General features: G+C 32.1%; 1 protein-coding gene across 3 annotated transcripts in view; it reads left to right on the top strand.

The window, feature by feature from the left end:
• CD47 (CD47 molecule) overlaps positions 1–20,976 on the top strand; it is an 88,067-nt gene that overhangs the window by 56,631 nt on the left and 10,460 nt on the right. For all 3 annotated transcript variants that reach the window (XM_051985243.1, XM_051985242.1, XM_051985240.1), the window contains exons 4-8: positions 7,560–7,667; positions 10,870–10,962; positions 12,235–12,327; positions 14,373–14,465; positions 19,660–19,691. In XM_051985243.1, the coding sequence (XP_051841203.1) occupies positions 7,560–7,667; positions 10,870–10,962; positions 12,235–12,327; positions 14,373–14,465; positions 19,660–19,691 (419 nt within the window). The remainder of the gene's footprint in view (positions 1–7,559; positions 7,668–10,869; positions 10,963–12,234; positions 12,328–14,372; positions 14,466–19,659; positions 19,692–20,976) is intronic.

Genomic DNA, 20,976 nt, shown 5'->3' with positions numbered 1-20,976 from the left:
TTCTAGCTTATCTCCATTGCAGATAATGCTTCTTGCTGGTTTTATTTATTTTTTTCCTCAACAATATTTTATTTTTCTAAATACACAAAGATAGTTCCAAACATTCATTTTTGTAAGATTTTGTGTTCCCAAAGTCTTTTTCTTCCTTTTCTCTCTCCTCCCCAATATATACAATTCTTCTAAACATATTTCTATGTTTGTCATGTATAAGAAAAATCAGACCAAAAGGGGGAAAACCACAAGACAGAAAAAGCAAACCACAAACAAAAAAGGTAAAAATACTATTCTTTGATTCACATTCAATCTCCGTAGTTCTCTCTCTGGATGTGGATGACTTTTTGCATCCTAACGCTGTTGGAATTGTCTTTAATCACTGAATTGCTGAGAAGAGCCAAGATCATCAAAGTTGATTGTCACATAATCTTGCTGTTATTGTGTATAGTGTTCTCTTGGTTCTGTTCACTTCACTTAGCATCAGTTCATGTATGTCTTTTCAGACTTTTCTGAATTCAGCCTGCTCTTCATTTCTTATAAAACAATAATATTTCACTACATTCACATATCATAATTATTTAGCCATTCTCCAACTGATGGACATCCACTCAATTTTCCAATTCCTTGCCATTACAAAAAAAAGCTGCTTTTTGTATGTGTGGGTTCTTTTCCCACATATTCCCAGTAGTAATTGCTAGATGGAAGGGTATGCACAGTTTTATAGCCTTTTGGGCATAGTTTTAAATTGCCCTCCAGAATGGTTGGATCAGTTCATCTACCAGTGATGCATGAATGTCCCAGTTTTCCCACATCCCCTCCAATGTTTGTTATTATCTTTATCTGTCATCTTTTGTTGATTAGGGGTGTTGGAGTGCCTTGTGGTAGGAAGTGAGCTAGCGAGGCTTTTGGTTTATTGCGAAAGCCTAGAATTACTGTTCCTATTCCAAGGGGGATGGCCATGCTAATATTTATTGAGAATTGTGTAGGTAGATGCTACTTATAATTTTAAGGAAAACTCTATTTCTTCCTTTGTTCACTAATATTTTTAATATGAATCAGTGCTATATTTTATTAAACTTTTCCTATATCTATTGAAATGATCATATAGTTTCTGTTAGTTTTGTTATTAACATATTGTTGATAGTTTTACTAATAGTGAATGAACCCTGCATTCCTAATACAAGTCCTACCTGGTCATAGTGTATCAACCTCATGATATATTGTTATAATCTCTTTACAAAGAGATTTTATTTAAAACTTTTGCATCAATATCCATGAAATTAGTCTATAATTTTATTTGTCTGTTTTTGGTTCTTCCTGATTTAGTTATAAGCAACATATTTGTGTCATAAAAAGAAGTTGATAGGACTTCAGCTGTTTTTACAAATAATTTATTTACTCTTAGAATTGTTTTTTTCTTTGACCATTTGGTAGGATTTACTTGTCAATACATGAAGCCTTGGAGATTTTTTCTTAGGCAGTTCATTGATGGCATGTTCAATTCTTTTTCTAAAATAGGATTACTTAAATATTTTATTTCTTCTTCTGTTAATCTGGAAAATCTATATTTTTATTAAGTATTTATCCATTTCACTTAGCTTTTCAGATTTATTGGCATACAGTTGGGAAAAACAGCTCCTAATTATTGCTTGAAATTAAAGTATCCTTTTTTCCTCAGTACTGGTGATTTGTTTTTCTTCTTTCTTTTTTAAATCAAATTAATTAAAGATTATTGGTGGGGTTTTTTCTAAAATCAAAAATTATTAGCTCAATAGATTTCTTGTTTTCATTTTCATTGATCTTTGATTTTCTCATTTGACATTTAATTGGTGATTTTTAATTTATTCTTTTAATAGATTTTTTTAGTTACATACTCAATTCATTGATCTCTTTATTTTTAGGCATAAAATTTTCCTAAATATTGTTCTGGCTGTATCCCATAAGTTTTGGAATATTATCTCATTATTGTCATTCTTTTTGATGAAATTTTTATTACTATTTAGGATTCATCCATTTTTCCATGGCCCATTATTATATATCATTTTTATTTCATCATGATCTAAAAAGGGGACAATTAATATTTCTACCTTTCTGCATTTGATTGTGAGATTTTTATGCACTAATACATCATCAGTTTGGAGTAAGAATCATGTCCTACTGAAAAAAAGATATATATTCTTTCTAGCCCCATTTAGTTTTCTCTAGAGGTCTCTTATATCTAACTCTTCTATAAGTCTAATCATCTCCTTAACTTCTTTCTTGTTTATTTTGTGGTTATATTTATTCTAATTCAGAGAGGGAGGTTTGAGGTTTCCCACTAGTATAATTTTGCTGTCTCTTTCTATAACTCAATTCCTCTAAGAATCTGAGTGCTATACCACTTGGTGCATATATTTAGTATTGATATGACTTCTTTGTGCATCTTTTGGCAAGATATAGTTTCCTTCTTTATCTTTTTAAATTAGATCCATTTTTGCTTTTGCTTTGTCTGAGATGAGGATAACTGTGCCTGCTTTTTTTTTTTTTTATTTCAGTTGAAGCATAATATATTCTATGTGTTTCTCTCTACTTCAAATGTGTTTCTTGTAAACAACATATTGGAGGATTTGGGTTTTTAATCCATTCTGCTGTCTGCTTTCATTACATGGGAGCGTTTATCCCATTCACATTCACAGTTATATTTACTAATTGTGAATTTCCCTCCATCCTATTTTCCCCGTTTCTACTTTTCTCTCTTTTTTCATCCTGTCCCTCAGCTCATCACCTCACTCAGTCTGTTCTCCTTTTTATTACCCTTCCTCCCTTTTCTTTTCACTTTCCCTCACTTCTTTTGCCTTCCCTTCTATTCATTCTTGTTTTCATTTTACTCTTTCTCCTGTTTCCCTGTATAGTAAGATAATTTTCTATATCTGACTGTGTATGTTATTCCTTCTTTGAGCCAAATCCAATGAGAGTAAGGTTCAAAGAGTGCTTATCCCACCTCCCTTCTTTTCTTCAACTGTAATATGTCTTTTCACCTCCTCATGTGATGTAATTTATCTTATTTTGCCTCTCTGTTTCTTTTCTCCTGGTACAATCCTTTTTCTAAACCCCCTCCCCCCTTTTTTTTCTATATCATCACTTCAATGTCAGCTTTTACCTACATCCTTTGTCTATATATATATAATCTTTCAAAATAACCTAATAAAGTACAGTTCCCAAGAGTTACAAATATCATGTTCCTACATAGGGATGATAAACAATTTAATCTTATTAAATAACATTTGTGGGGTTTTTTGTTTGTTTTTTTCTTTCCTATTTACCATTTATGCTTCTCCTGAGTCTTGTACTTGAAGATCAAATTTTCTGTTTCGCTTTGATCTTTTCACCAGAAGACTTTGAAAGTTCCCTTTTTCATTGAATGCATCTATCTTTTTCCCTGAAAGATTATATTCATTTTTGCTGGGTAGTTGATTTTTGGTTGTAATCCATACTCCTTTGCTTTCTGGGGTATCATATTCCAAGCCCTCTCATCCTTTAATGTAGAAACTGGTAAGTCCTATAATCTGTGCTTCCTCAACATTTCATTGTTTTCCTTCTAGTTGTCTATAGTATTTTCTCCTTGACTTGATAATTCTGGAATTTGGGTACAATATTCTTTGGAATTTTCATTTTGGCATCTCTTTCAAGAAGTGTTTGGTAGATTTTTTTCAATGATTATTTTACCCTCTGCTTCTAGGATATCAGGGCAGTTTTCTTTGATAAATTCTTGAATGATGCTGTCCAAGCTTTTTTTGTTGTTATTTTCCTTTGTTTTTTAATTACGGCTTTCAGATAGTCCAGTAATTCTTAAATTCTCTCTCCTGGATCTGTTTTCCAGGTTGTTTGTTTTTCCAATGAGATATTTTGCATTTTCTTCTATTTTGTCATTTTGTTTGACTGATTTTTGATGTCTCATAGAATCATTAGTTTCCATTTGCCCATTTCTAATTTTTAAGAAATTATTTCCTTTAATTAGTTTTTGCACTTCCTTTTTTCCATTTCCCTAATTGTGTGTGTGTGTGTGTTTTTTTTTTAAGGAATTGTTTTCTTCAGTGGATTTTTTTTTTAATTTGGTCAATGGTATTTTTTTTTTTTTTGGAATTGTTTTCTTTAGTCAACTTTTGTCTTTTCTTTTTGGGGAGAGGTAATGGTTTGATTTGGTTTGGTTATGTTTGTCCCGGAAATTGGGCTTAAGTGAGTTCCTCTCAGGGCCAGATAGCTAGCAAGTGTCAAATGTCTGAAGTTGGATTTGAACTCAGGTTCTCCTGACTCCAGGGTGGGTGTTCTATTCACTGTGACATATAGATGCCTGTCTTTCCCCATACGCTTGAATCATTCCTACACCTTTCTTATTTCTTTTCCCAATTTTTATTTTATTTGATTTAAAAATCCTTTCTGAGCTCTTTCAAGAATCTTTTGGGCTTGGGACCAATTCATATTCATTTCTCTTTGATGTTTTGCATATAAGAATTTTGACTATTTTCTTTGTCCAGGTTTGTGTTTTGATTCTTCATGTTGCTATGTAGCTTTCTTTAATCATAATCTTTTGTTTCTTGCTCATTTTTAAGCCTATTTTGTGGCTTTTTAAATTGAACTGTGCTCCTGGAGGTAGGGGACATTGTCCCAAACTTCTTTTGCTGGGAAACAGGGTTTCATCACTGGCTTTCCATGCTGCAGCCAGAGGTTCCAATAACTTGTCTACTCTATTAGGTTGGCTCAATCTAGATGCATCTGTTATGCCTGAATTCCAGGGCTCACAATTTCTCTTCTGTTCTGAAACTGGAGGCCTTACAGTTCATGTGCTGTGCCAGAACTGAGGTGTCTCAGATGCTGATCTCTGTTGTGTTTAAGGGTCTCCCATTGACTTGCCTAAACACTGTTGTGATTGGCTGTGCTCCCCTTAATGCAAGTTCTGAAGTTCTTCTAAGTTATCTGAAACTGGAAAGCTATTTTACTTTATGTTTTTGTGGGTTCTTTTGCGCTAGAGTCTATTTAGAGACTTGACTTAAAGTTTTTCTTAAAGAAAACTGGGGGAGAGCTCTGTCAACTTCCTGGCTTTTTTCCACCAACCTTGTTCCACCAGATATTCTCATTTATCATTGGAATTGTTAAATTTAACTGCTATGCGTCTTGGAGTTAGCAATTTAGGATTTTTGTTTTTCACCTAGGGATAATATGGATTCTTTTGATTGACATTTTCTTTTCTCTTTTAGAAGTTCTGTCAACTTTCCTACTATTTCTTATATTATGATGTTCTTTTTTTTTCCCCCCATTTTTCAAGGAGATACGATTCTCCTTCAAGGTGATATGTCTCTAAGCAGCCTGTCTTTGAGACTAGTATGTTTTGTTTACCTAGAGATAATGTCATTTAACATTTTACGTTTTGCTTCTTTTATTCTAAATTGTTTTCCACTTAGATAAACTTATATTTAGACAGGTTAGTGTTACAGTAGCTAAGAGTCCTAGATTCGAAATCAGGAAGACCTAAGTTCAAATTCTATCCCTTGACACTTGATAGCAGTGTGATCTCAGGCAAGTAACCCTGACTTCTCTCATTTCCTCATCTGGAACATGGAGATGATAACAATATTTACTGTATAGTGTTGTTGTGAGGATTAAATGACAATAAATATACAACAATTTGCAAATGTTAAAATGATATATAAATGCTGCCTTTAGTAGGTGTTATTCCCTATCACTTGTTTTCCCTTTTATTTCTGCAGAGAAAACTTTACCACCATGGATTCAAGTTTTCCTATTTAGATAATTATTTTTGCTATGCAAGCCATAAATTCTATAACTTTCTTTCCCGTTTAGTTTTTACTTTTAGGATTTTTATTTCTGTTTTGAACTATTCATCAATATTCCACTGTGATTATATATTCTTAAAGGAATAATTAGGTTTCTTTGCTGTGTCAAGTATTTGTTCAATTTCCTTTGTCTTACAATATTTATTTAGAAAATTTTAATCATTTAAATGGCTTGGTGGTTACTTTCCTTTATGCTTTAATGTACTTCCTGTTGATTTTTCTCTTTTACTTCAAGGTTTTTTGTTTTGTTTTACCAAATTTTTTCCCCCCTAAAATCCTTAGTGATTTTGCTTTTTTATTTCCCTGTTGTACATTTTCTGACTCTTTACCCTTTGATGGCAGATCCTCTTCATTTTAAGTGTCACAGCTTTCTCAGTTTCCTCCCACATTGGTAAATTCATTTTTGCCAGTTTCATTCCCAAGTATGTTCAGGAGTGGGGGAGAGGAGAGGTGCAAAAATGGGCACAGCTGGATTCCAGGCCCTTTTTCTAAAGACCTCATGTAGTTTTCTAACCCTTTTCCTCACTCCCACATGCTAGCATCCTATTCCATTTTCTTGTATCCTATAGTTTCCACTTTCCTATGCTTTCTCTTCCTCCCCAAGGGGACAGACAGAGTTTTGGTATCTGCTGATTGTCCTCAAAGAACATAGGTGAGAGAATAGAGAAATGGTGTACTAGCAGAGGCTGCAGCAGCAAGAAGGAAATGCTGAGTGTATCCCAGCACATAAGTCAGTTTGGTAGATTGTTGGGAGAGGGAGAGTTGAATGATCTTAGTCTTCTGGGCTATCAATTCATCAGGTCCTAATATTGTTAGGTTCTTAGTATCTTGACCTGTGGAGATAATTGCAATTGCTTTACCTCTTAAATATAATTACTGTTTTGGGAAGTTTTTGAGATTTCACAAAGCCTAGAGAAAATAAAATGTCTACTCCTCTATCGTCTGGATCACTTGTTCCAGAATTACCATTAAGTGCAGAGGCAGAGCTTGAATATAGGTTTTCTGGATTCTAGGGTCAACCCCCTTTTACTATGCTGTGCTGCTTCTCATAAAGTAATTTTAGCAAACTAAAACATGATTAGAAAAGTAAATCTTTAATGCAGTTTTTTAAAGTACCTATAACATTTGCTATTTTTGAATTGATAGCAAAGTTGTTGTCAGGGAAAAAAATTGGGATGCTAACTTTTGATAATTTGTAATAGAAATGATGAATGAGTATAATATATATAGAGAGAGAATATAAAAATGTTTCCTTTAATTTTCTTTTAAGTATGAAAACTTCAATTATATACATTTTATCTCCTGTTTTGTTATGAAAACCAGTGGTTTATGTGATCATTTCATTTAATGTAACATAGAGCCTGCTCTTCTAGAATTTGTATGGTTCCATTTTTTTTTAAAACTCACCATCTCTCCTCTTAGCTTCCTGTGGAGTATTCATGGAATAACTTAGCCAAGAAGGATATGGTTGTATGATTGTCTCTGCTGATAAGGGAGAGAAATTGGAGCTCCTTTATAGCCATTTTAACTATAATTTTCTATTTGAATTAAAAATCTGAGGGATTGAAGCTGACCAATAAAGTGGCATAGCTTTACCTAAAGTGATAAGTTACTATTATTGTATTTAGAGTTAAAGTTAGTTATTATTATTGTTTTTAATTACAAGAAGTTGTAGAAGAAAAATGTTTGTTTAAGATTGAGTTGAAGTAACTCTCTTGTTTTTTTCCTTTTAAGCACTTAAGTATAAATCCAACTGTACAAGTGAAAAAACTATTGGATTAATTATTGCTGGATTAGCCCTTACCGTGGTTGTTATTGTTGGGGCCGTTCTCTTTGTACCAGGTAAGTTATACTGAGTAACAAAGGTTTCATCTCAGGGTATAGAGTTGTGACATTATCTTTATTGCATTAATTCAGTACAGTGTGTTATTTTAAAGTGGGTCAACTCAGGTACTTCTGGACCCTGGGATATACTGACCACATGAAGCTCAATAGTCTATAAATAATAATTGAGCACCTCCTATGTTCCCAGCAATATGCTGGGTGTTGTGGGAGAAGAAAAGTATTATAAGACCTATTGCCTGCCTATTTTCTCATAAGAACTTTAGTTTAGATAAATAAAAGGAAATATATGTATGTGGATATACAAATATATAAGTTTATATACATTTTTCCTACTTATATATGTATTAAAATATATAAATATGTGTGTGTATATATATACGTGTATGTCCAGATAAATGTACTTCACACCTAAAACATGTTTATTCCTATGCCTGTGTTTGCTGTACTACATATATATTTATACAAACACAGGCATAGGAATAAACATAATTTGGGTGTGAAGTATACTTATCTGGACACTAAATGCATTGCCAGCAGAATGCTGTATTAGGAATGGGGGAGGTAGGGGGGGCAGCTAGGTGGCACAATGGAAAAGCACTAGCCCTGAAGTTAACAGGACCTGAGTTCAAATCTGATCTCAGACACTTAACACTTCCTAACTGTGTGACCCTGGGCAAGTCACTTAATCCCAATCACCTCAGCAAAAAAGTGGAGGGAGGAGAGATAAAAAAAATTTAGGATACTCTCTTATTTGTAAGCTTCTTGAAAACTTAAGAAGTTTAGAACGACAGATATCTGACGTGAAAATATAACATAAAACAAAAGTGCATGTACTATAATAGATTTTAAGTAGCACTGTGCTTGGCATAGAATGCTTAATAAAAGTTTATTGATTAGATAGGGGAAAGGGGCTTTCCTTAATAGGAAATCTGAGGGAAGGCTTCATGGATTAGGTGGTATCAAATTATTGGTAGGAATTGAACAGGTAAAAGGGCAGTGGGAAGGCATCCTAGGAATAGGTAGGCAGTTATGTGATAGAAAATTCAGAGCTTTGTTGTTGTTTGCTTTTGCTCTGACTTTTCTTGCACAACATGACAAATATGGAAATATGTTTAAAAGGATTATACGTGTATAAACTATATTGGATTACTTGTTCTCTTCAGGAGGGAGAAAAAATTTGGAACACAAAATCTTAGAAGAATGAATGTTGAAAATTATCTTTACATGTATTTGGAAAAATGCTGCTGAGAAAAAAAGAAAATTCAGAGCTTGATGGGCTGTGAATACTTCATTTTCACTGAAATGTAGAGAGTAGAGAGGAATACTGTGAGATAAGGCTTGAAAAATAGATTGAAAGCTGATTGTAACAAATGTCAGCATTTTTTTTTTTCATTTTGGGTTTTTTTGTTTTGTTTTGTTTTGTTTTAAAAACTCCCATGATCTTGGACTGCATTAAGAGGAATATAACTTCCAGGAATAACAAGGTCATAGTTCCATGGTACTCTACCTCTTCTGGATTATTGTGCTCAATTCTGGTTGCTGTGGTTTTAGAAGGCTGAAGTGTTTCTAGAAGGGAGAAACCAGGATGGTGAAGGGCCTTTGAATTTAAGCCATATGAAGATTGATTGAAGGAACTGGTCATGTTTAACTTAGAAAAGAAAAGGCTTAGGGGCAAGTATCTGAAGGCCTGTCATGTGGAGGAGAAATAGATTTGTTCTGTTTGGCCCCAGAAGACAACGAGACAAAGTTGCAAAGTGGCAACAACTTAATTGTCAGGCAGCTAGCTTGATGTCAGGGAATCTCATAGTAATTAGAGTTGTCCAGAAGAGGAATGGGTTGCTTTGAGAGTAGTGGGTTCTCACCTCAATAACGATACTGTTTGAGGATGTATTCTGATGGAAGTGGATCTCTTCGATAAAGAGAGCTTTAATTGACCAAAGATGGACAGAAGCAGCTACACCCAAAGAACGAACACTGGCACATGAATATAAACTGCTTGCATATTTGTTTTTCTTCCCTGATTATTTATACCTTCTGAATTCAATTCTCCCTGTGCAACAAGAAAACTGTTCAGTTCTGCACACATATATTGTATTTGGATATACTGTAACCTATTCAACATGTAAAGGACTGCTTGCCATCTGGGGGAGGGGGTGGAGGGAGAAAGGGGAAAAACCGGAACAGAAGTGAATGCAAGGGATAATGCTGTAAAAAATTACCCTGGCATGGGTTCGATCAATAAAAAGTTTTAAAAAAAGAGAGAGAGAGAGAGAGAGTAGTGGGTTCTCCCTCCTGGGAAGTCTTCAGGTAGAGGCTGAATGATCACTTGGTGAGTATGTTATTATATCAAGGATTCCTTTTGTATATGGAATAATGTCGATGGATATTTTTGAATTCCTATCAAATTCTATGATTCTGTTTTGTTTTGTTTTTTAAGTGAATTTTTGAGCATGTTTATGATAGAGACAAACCTGAAACATTTTACATGTTTGGAAAGTAGTCAGAAATAATGTTGGTAATTAATATGGAGATAAATTATGGAGAACTTTGAGAAACAGTGAGATTTTAGATTTGATATAATGGGAAATTTGGATTTGATATAATAGGAAATTGTCACAAGCTCTTGAATTGAAAAATAATATTTCAAAATGATAGGCGGAATTAATCTTGTAGTAGCATGCAGTTTGGGTTAAATGAGGGAAAAATTGGAATTAGAACACATTGGCATTTATTGTAGTCATCTAGGCATGAAGCGATAAGGGATTTGGATTTAGGATAGTAATAATCAGAATGTTAAAGAAAGGATGAATATGAGAAACTCTTCAATTGAAGACATGGCAGAACTTAGGAATAGATAAGATAAAGTGAAATAAGACAAAAATAATGGAAGAATGTAAGTTATAGGCAGAAATTCAGTGGTTACAAGTAGAAAATCGGTTTGGAGGCAAGAAAGATGTTGAATTCAGTTTTAGAAGTGCTGAATCTGAGGTGAAGCAGATTTTGATTGAGACTTAATTACTGATCTTGCCACTTTAAAATGCTTGTTTCTTAATTTTTTTTTTTACATGAGAATACTATTCTGTAGTATCTATTCACTAAAAAGTTAAGAAAAATATTTTTAAAGATATAAAATACTTTATTTTCTTTGTGGTTGTAATTTAATATACACAAAAATTAAAATTAATTTTGCTGTTAACAGGTGAATATTCAGTAAAGAATGCTGCTGGACTTGGTTTAATTGTAATCCCTACTGTGACTTTAGTGCTACTCCAATATTGCGTATTTATGACAGGTAAAGATTCATTTCTTCTTATATGTTTTGCCCATTTGCCATTTATTTACTTTTATCTTTGCTGGAAATAATTTTTAAAATTTTAAACAAAAATAACTTCAAACATTTTTCAAGTTATTCTTGGTATTATAACCTTTAAACTGTGATATAATTTTTAAGCTGCTTTAGGTTTTGGAGGCATTCAAAACTTCTGTAAAAAGCAATTTTATTTCATGAACTATTTTCATATATATTTGATGTCAGTCAGTCGATTTGAAATCATGCTGTGTAATGGCTTGATATTTCTTTTTATTCTTACCACAGTTTGGTCATCATAAAAGAAAAAAGCAAAGTGAAACCTTTTCTACAAAAGATTTCTACATCTTACATTTATATAAGAAATAAAAATAATGTGGTCAACACTTCCTTTCTAATGGCCTTCTTTCAAAAAAAATGTTATGATGTATATGCTAAACTAATCTCTTTCCCATTTCTTTCTTCATTATTTGCATTATTTTAAAAGGACTTCTACAGAATAGTGCTTTAGTTCATAAAGCAGAAAATGTTCTTTGATCTGTTTTTGGTAAACTTTGAATTTTATAATTTAACAGGGAGTGAGATGAATAGACTATATGTACATCAATCTTTAGTATTTCAATTTTTTAAAAGTGTGCTTTATGAAAATTCACACTGTAATAAAATGATTTATTTTACCTTGAAGATAAATTACCAAGATATTTTTTATTAATAAATACTCTAATCTTTCTGGTATCTGTTAGTCTTTTGGTCATGTAAATGGAGTCTAGTGCATTTTGAGAACAGGGGTTCATTTGTTATAACTTCAAAAACCTCATTAGGTGGCCAGGTAATTTGGTAGACATTGCAATGTTTATAAGAAGGAACACATTTGCATAATGAAATTCTTCACCAGAGCAATTTTGTGTGAGCATGAAAAAGCCATATGGAAAGAAAAATATATAAAATACAGTGGAATTATAAAAGTGTCATTTTAAAGATATTACATGTTTTAAAAAATGTTGGGCTAGCCTCCTGTTGTTGGGACAAATGTAGAAAAGAGGACTATTCTTACGTTTTATAGTTCTAAAGACTTAGATTTCCACAGGAAATGTAAATTTCTTATTATTTTCCTAATGATTTTTGCCTGTAACTTCTAAAAATAAGAAACCAAAGAATTAGTATTCATTTCTTTGATCTTAAATGCCTAAAGAGAAATAAAAGCTTTTAAAGGTTTCTCTTTCAAAAATTTAGTTTATATGGTTTTTTTTCCCCCAGCTTTTGGGATGACTCTCTTTGCCATTGGTATATTGATTCTGCAGTTATTGGGTTACATCTTTGCTGTCATTGGACTAAGCCTGTGTATCACAAGTAAGAAATATGTTTTTTTATATTTAGAATAGTTATATTTCCTTTCTTTTGCATTAATAGTACTGTACTGTTAAAAACAATTTCTCTTGTCCCAACTGGGATTCTTTTAATTTTTTAAAAAACTCATTTCCACCCAACAAGAATGAATTCTTTCTCCATTGTTATGAAAACATTTTTTTTATAGATGACTTGTTTGATCATTGGTTAGAAGCAAAACTGTAGTTAGTATCCAGTTTGGGGGAGGATTGCTTGAAAGAAAAGAAATGGTTTTTGCTGAAGCCACATAGAAATGACATCTTCTTAGTGCAATGAGATATTTGTTATATAGTCAAGGTATTTTTTTTCCTTATATTTTCTCATCATTTCATCAAAGGAGCTAAGAGTATTGTAACAGTGTTGTCTCACATTTTTATACCTTTCTGAGGATGTTTACAAGTATTACAAATTCATCATGCACAAATTTTTTTTTTTATCTCTCATAGTCTATATAGCATTTAGCAGTATTCCTGTTATTTAGCACTTAAGCAATCATAGTTAGTTAGGCATATCATTTAGCTTATAAAAATTCAAGTGCCCCTTATTCTCCAGGAATTTTCCTTCTTGAATGAAAAGGCAGACCAAAGCAAATAGACAAAACAAAATATATTACTCAATTCCTTTATTCCAATAGAGACTTTTGAAACCAGAACATTGTGCTGGGTCCTGGGTATAACATAAGTTTTTATATAATTCTTGTCCTCTTAGGACTTAGAGGCTGGTAATCATAGATATATAAAATGGCATTGTCCTTTTAGATTTTGACAGTGAATTTGTAGCAGGTAACCTGTAAGCTCACTTGTTTCTAGTTTAAACTATTGATTTTAGATACCTCTAATAGTTTTCTGAAATGTAATTCAACAATACTTTAAAAAAAAAAAAAAAAGACTATCCATTTTGCAGGCTTAAAGATCCAGAGATATTTGTATGTAGCCCTGGGATGAGAAGTTCAAACACATGACTTCCATTGGTCTTATGTTATAACAAAGAAACATTCAGGGATTATAAAGCCCTATGATTATTTACTTTGTGATTATCTGTTTTTAGTACCCATTTTTTTCTTGATCTTCTCAACTTTAATCATCTCTCAGAATCTTAAACTTTTATGTTACTTCTGATAAAAATTACCAATAATTGCACATTCACTTCCCCTAAACCTAATTCATTAGATTTCACTATAATTCAAATTCTTAATTTTTAAAATCACCCACTATCTCAGTAGTAGGTTTTCAGTGAAATCTTATTTAGTTAGAGTTCTAGAGGAATGGTATCTGTTTTTTTTTCCCAAAAATAGAGAAACAGATATTCTCCAACAACTTTTGAATATTCCAACTCAGGATCTACTCAGCTTTTCCAGGGTTATCCTGGTTCTGCTGGAGCCATTTTTAGTGTCTTTAAGACTATCTTCCTCTGCCCATCAATTGGAGAATGGTTGAGTAAGTAGGTTTTCAGTGAAATCTTATTTAGTTAGGGTTCTAGAGGAATGGTATCTTATATAACATGACATTCAGTGTGTATAACTTCCTTAAAGTTATAAAAATAAAGATAAAATTGTCATTTTATCAAAGCTTTCATGACATTTTAAAAAAGCATTTGCTCTTTAAATGAGATCAAGTAAATCATTCTTTTTTCTTGATAACAGAAAGTCATAGAATGAACTGTTGTTAATTATGCTAATAATAATAACAACAACAACAATCATAGTAACAAAAACAGCTAGCATTTATATATTATTCTATGGCTTGCAAAGTATTTTGCCTATATCATTTCATTTGATTCTCACCACAGTTCTTCAAAGTATGTCCTATTATTCTCCATTTTTATATTTAAGGAAACTGAGGCCAAGAGAGGGTAAATGACTTATTCACATGCATAAATTCAAGTCTCTTGACCTCAAATTCAGCACTCTATTCACTGCACTACTTAGCTACTGTATTTCTATATGAAATAAATGAAATGAAATTGTTTCATATAAGCTTTTAACATAAAGTAATGTTTGTTTTTGGCAGAGTGTTCTCCTACGCAGGGCCCTCTCATGATTTCAGGCTTGGGTATCATTGCCCTTGCAGAATTGCTCGGTCTAGTTTACATGAAATTTGTGGGTAAGTTGCACTTTATTTTCTGTCACTTTATTCTGAAACCTTGGATTATGGAATTTAAAGTTTTTGCCTGATTTATTCATTTTAGGTACAGAAAGGATTATGAAAAGCTTTGAGTTTAAAAATAAGGATTTGTAGAGAATAATAATTGGGGGGAGGGAGAAATTCTTTTTACAACAACTAATTTCAGTCATTTCAAACCATTTGGAGAAATGAGACAGTTGGAATTAATAGGAGGCTTATATCATAGTCTCCTTTTAAAGAAGAGTCCACTTAGTTAAATTCAAATTAGAAGTGGGTCAATAAATGTTTTAATGAATAATTTTGAATCAGAGTATTAATGTGTGTATGTTAAAATATACTTGCAGAATCCTAACCATTTGCAGATGAGTCTGCCTACAATCTAATAGATGTGAAGGTTTCTTATGAGCAGAGAATAATAGATAATTTTAAAAACTCTTTAAAAATACCAACACACAATCTAATAAATGTGAAGGTTTCTTATGAGCAAAGAATAATAGATAACTTTTAAAACTCTTTAAAAATACCAACAACAGAATTATTACCATTCACATTAAAAAGCAATGAATTTCAAAGCATGTTTTAAAATTAATTTAGTTAAATGTGAAATAAGATTTTGCTCTAAAGTATATTTTATTATTCTTTTACCTTAATGTTTTAGAATTCAAACTGTATAGGGTTTAAAATTTTTTAAATTTAAGTTATTGCTTTTAAAGTTGGCACTTAATCCTAATCCTATTTATCAATTTGTAAAGAAAACCTAATTTCTGCAAATGATTTTTAACTTATAAATGGACACTTCCAAGTGATAAAATTGATAGAACAGCAACTCAGAGATAACATTTACTAAGTACCTGCTATGTGCCAGGCATACCAACCTGCACCCAAAATCAGCTTTCCTTTATAAGATCCTCAACAATTGACCATGTAGTCTCTGCTTTGAAGATGCCTGGCATCAGAATCTGATTTTATTTTTTGCATGATTCTAGTTGTTAAGAGGGTTTTCCTTATATTAAACTACAAAACTGCCTTCTTATTTTTTTCATTTCTCTTGTTATACCCTTAACAAACTAAGGAGAAAAATGTACTCCCTATAGAACAACTTTTCAAAAGAGTTTGGAAAGAATTTGTTCTTTTAAATGAATTTAATATACCTTCCCCTCTGCCTGCTTCTCCTTTTCCCTCCAAAATAATCTGGTTCACACTAGTTATTTGCTTAAACAACATCTTTTCCTTAGGTGAAAACAGCTTTAAAAAACAAAAACAAAAACTAGTAACAACAACCCAAACCCAATTGTCTAGGTTAATTTAAATTTCATTAGTGGAGTTAAAATTGATGAGTTCTTACTATATTAGGATTTACTTCAATAGATAGATTTCTTTTAAGTTGTATAAATGAATTTTTTGTAAGCCAGATCAGTTCTTAAGTGATACCTTATCATTTCAAAATGTTACTTTCCTGTCTGAATTTGCAGCTCCAAATGAAGTCTTATTAAGTTATGTTATCCATTCTGGGTTTTCTCCTGTATGATTTGCAAACACACACACACACACACACACACACCCCTCACAATTTAAAAGATACTCTCATATAACTAGTCTTACTCTAATTCATCTGATTTGTAATTTCATTGAGCATTTTCACAATCAAGTTTTTTTTTTTAAACTTACCTTTCTTATATCTGAAAAATTATGGCTGATAATCCCAAGGCAATCTCAGCTTCTTTGGTTGTTTTAGATATATACAAAGGGTTGATGCTTATTCTGTTTTTATGAATCTATTTTATGTGAATGGAGAGTAATCATCATGTATATAGTTCTTGAAACTTCAAAGTGACACTGCTGGTTTATCAGATGTACTTGAACAGTTTTGTAACCTAAAATAAAAAAAGTCCTATAGCAACATTTTGACATATATTGAACATATAGTGACATATTGAACGTATTGACATATAGACTATAGAAAACTACAGATTAACATTATCTATGTTGGGTTAAACTTCTCAATCATATTTTATTCTTGTTCTGGGTAGTTTTGCAGGGTGCTACTGAATTTGATATCTAGTTTATAGGACAATTGCCCCTGAGCTTAGAAATGCTTCCATTAGTGAGGAGAGCATTTTTTGGGGGGCTTAGTACTTTAATTTTGTATTCTATAGTTCTAACCTGACATTTTTCAGTAATTGTTAATTTAGTAACTTTCTCCCCGTGGTTTTTTTCTTCTTCTTTTTTCTTTGCGCATACTGGGAATACTGTAATCTAGAATGTAGCATCTGGGCAATTACAAACTTTCAACTTTGGAAATAAGCCATAGGGTTTTTTGTTTTGTTTTGTTTTGTTTCTTAATATATTACCATGTACTAGGCACTGTTATCACAAAGGCAAGAAAACACTGTAACAAACCAGTTCTTGCCCTCAAGGAGCTTAAGTTCTCCTGATGACAAATTTCTGACAGGTACTTAGAATTATTTTTATTTTTAACTTCACACAATTTTCGACTTCTTATAATATGTGTTAAGAATGTAGTCTTACATCTTATTGAGAATATCTTAAATTAACTTTTCAAACAAACTTGTTTGATGCCAGAGTTGAGAGGGACTCCTTCGGTCAATTGATGTGCAAGAAGAAAAAAGGTACAGGGGAGTTTCTATTTAGGTGGTGGTGCTATATACTCAGAACTTATGTATCATTGTTCACATACATAATGTAACATTAAGGTTGCAGATTTGAATATACTGATCTGGAAGTAAAAATTAAATGTTCCCATTAGTTCTCACCATTACCCATGTTTTACTTTAGAATGGCTTTGTTCCAGTATTACTTACTAAGCATTTAAACTACTTCATTCTCAAACTCTGAACTGTCTCCTGTATGGCAAGTTGTTATAAGAATTTTAAATTGTGCATTTTTCTTGAGTATTTACATTTGTAGCCTTAATTGTAACATTATTTTAGAATTTTAGGATTTATTTTCTGGAGGGTTTTTTTTTTTGTTGTTATTGTTTTGGTTTGGTTTGGTTTTTTTAACTGAATGTGGATTTTTTTTTTTTAAATGGGAGATATTTTGATATTCACAAAAGGAGTCAAGGAGATAAGAATAAAAACTTAATGGGATAGAATAAGAAAGAAAATTCAAGAAGCTAACTAGAATCATTGAAATAAGGCTTGCTTCTTTTTAAAGGGTTTCCGTGTATCACTTGGAAAGTCTCCCTACTTAAAAAAAAAAAAAAAAAAAGCTATTTTTACTGTTTAATGCAGTGATTCTCAAAGTATGGTCTAGACTCTAGACCAGGGGTCCTCAAACTATGGCCCACAGGCGCAGATGCGGCAGCTGAGGACGATTATCCCCCTCACTTAGAGCTATGAAGTTTCTTTATTTGAATGCCCACAAAACAAAGTTTTTGTTTTTACTATAGTCCAGCCCTCCAACAGTCTGAGGGACAGTGAACTGGCCCCTTATTTAAAAAGGGTTTCAGAGATCCCCAGAATTCTCTAGAGTCTAGAGGAGGACCCCTCTAGGACTCTAGAGAATTCTGGGGATCTCTGAAACCCTTTTAGAGGGTCTACAAATTCAAAAATAGTTTTTATTTCCAATATGGTAAATGTCTATAAATATAATCCAGACAAATAAAAACTTTTTGGAGAGATCCTCAATAATTTTTAATAGGATAAAGATACTGAAAACAAAAGTTTGAGAACCACTAGTTTAATACATTAATGTTCAATTGCATTCTTATGTAAGCAAATCTAGATTGATACAAACCACATTATAATCAGATTTACTTCTGGACTGTGAAGGAAAGAGAGGACATTGAGCCAAGCAAAATTTTTCATGAATATTTGAAACTAGGAAGTAAATTGTTAAGTATGTTAAGAGTCAGAAAGATATATTCTAAGGTCACTGTACAGAAATGCATTGAAAATAAGACTCTATTCATATGGGTAAGGGTTTTAACTTGTTCAAAAAATCTTGACACTGTACTTTTTATCTGTCATAAGCCCCTATATGAGGAGTAACAGTCTGTTAAGAAAGATTAATAGTTATGTTCATTTACAAAGTACTTTTTTGTACAACAACCCTATTAATGGGATTAAGGTAGAAATAAAACATCTGGTAACATCTGACTTTTATGTACTTAGATTTGTTGAGTCAAAGATCTGATCAGATCAATAGATATGATTGAATCACATAAATTTCATTTTCCTATGTTTACCATTGTTTATAAATGTGTTTCATCAATGTATACATGCAAGATTGCTTTTCGGACAACTCCTTAAAAATAATTAGGAATCAGATACCTAGGAGATGAGAGCACAAACCAAAACACTGAGTTTAAGTGTTATTTTGAAGGGGAAAGTAAGTGTTGTGCTTAAACTAAAACATAATGCTGCTAAGAAATACAGCTCAGTGTCTTAAGGTTAAAATTTGTACCCCCAACAAAAATTTCAGATAGAATCTTCATTTCTTGTGTAAATTGCATTATGAGCATGTTGAGAAGGGACCCTGCAAGAATAGGAGTTGACTGAAGTACATGGTGTCTCTCAGCATAAAGTTTTATGGGATTGTAAATGTCTCATAAATGTCTGTAATTTTTGTCAAGAAGAAAAAAAATAGTACTTTAGATTACTTTTCCTTTTATAAAGAGTTTTTACTTTCCAGGTAAGTCAATAGATTTCCCCAACATGAGTTACTCTTTGCCTAATTCTGTGCCCTTGAGATAGTCTTGACTGTGTTGCCTTTAAGAAAGGACCCTGCAAATGATAACTCCCCCCAGAGACAAAACTACATCTGTTAATTCTGTTCCTGAGGTGTCATGGCTTTTACATAAAAGCGAGTTGTACAAAGTATAGTAGGAGGATAAAAGATTACTGACTGTAAAGAAAACAAACAAATGAAAAATAACACATTTTTTCTTAAGATATACTTGGCAGCAACATTTCTATGCAAATGAAACTGCAATACAAAAATTACAATAATTTATTCTCCATTGACTATGAACTACCTAGGATGTAAGAATAATAATAAATAATATAAATTGTGTTATATTGAGCTGACACTTGCTGTCAAGTTGTTCTCAAGTTTAAACTTAATAAAATTAAGTATCATTTATCTTAAGCTTCTTTGTGAAATTCTGATCATCTTTTTTTTTTTTTTTTTGATGTTTTATTGATTTCAGCTTCCAATCAGAAGACTATACCACCGTCTAGGGTAAGTTTCTATTAACATAATGAGTTGCAAGTCTGATGAATGCAGGAATCACTAATGGTCTATATTAAACCTTTTATTCTTTACATAGAATTTTACCAAGTTGGTAAAAAACTGATATCATTCCATTGAAGTTGATGTTACCCAGTTTTCTGTTTTTGTATTTTCTAATGAGTAGCCATAATTCTATACTTGAACTTAGTATTAGTAATTTTAGTAGCAAAGAAATGGATTGAATGAGCCTTTAAAAATCATATTGATAACTTTAAACTCATGACAGTAGCTAAGATCAATTTATAATACCCATCATGGCCAAGATACTTTCAGATTTTTTTCTCAGAATATTAAAAAAGAGTGCAAACCAGAGGTTAGTTAGGAACATTGTGAGCCTATGGCCATAATAAGTCCCAGGACAGGGATGTTCCAGGAAAAGTCAAAGCCTTCTTCTATTAACACAAAGGCAAGAACAAGTCAGGGACACCAGTAGCCTTTATCTGTTGGCCTTCAGACAGAAACTTGGAAGATTAACTAAGGAGTGAGACAAAGATACTGGAAGCCTGCAAAACTCAAAACCTTGAGGACAGTTAGAATTCTATACTTCCTTCAGACAAACCTAATAAAAAGATAAATAAGGAAGAAGTCAAGGAACTGAATAGAATATTGGAAAAGTTATATATGATAGATCTTGAGGCATGACAATGAGGATAGAAAGAAATATCTTTCAAATGTCATAGCAATTTTATAAAAGTTTTTTTGGCAAACAAGTATGGAAAAGCAGATATATTAAATATATCCTTTACTGATCATGGTGCATTAATAATGATATTCAATAAAGAGTCTGTAAAGAAAAGATAAAAAATTAATTGAAGATTAAATTATTCCCCAAGAATTGATGAGTCATGTATCAACTTGTAGAAACCATAGTTAATTTCACTAAAGAAAATGGCAGCAATGTGACTATTAAAAAAAAAGGGGGGGGGGGGTAAGGTGGTTATCAGAACAATCCTTAGGGGAAAATTCATACCTCTGAACATTTTCTGTACATAATTGAAAAAGAAAAGACAAATGATTGATGTGCAATGGGGATTAAAAAAAAGTAACAAATCAAAAAAGTCCAACTAACCACTAAAATAGAAATTCCAAACATCAAAGAAATGGAAACCAAAAATACCTCCATTGAATTGGTAAATAAAATGAGGCTTTTTTTCCCCCAAAAAATAAAATAACCTTTAGCTTACTTAGTTTAAACAAATCAAATCATTGGTGTCAAAAATCAAAAAATAATTCA

The sequence above is a fragment of the Antechinus flavipes genome, chromosome 3 (genome assembly GCF_016432865.1).
Source record: "Antechinus flavipes isolate AdamAnt ecotype Samford, QLD, Australia chromosome 3, AdamAnt_v2, whole genome shotgun sequence".
NCBI classification, from domain to species: Eukaryota; Metazoa; Chordata; class Mammalia; order Dasyuromorphia; family Dasyuridae; genus Antechinus; species Antechinus flavipes.
The sequence above is the reverse complement of the archived record's forward strand: the minus strand, read 5'-3'. Positions and strand labels throughout refer to the sequence as shown.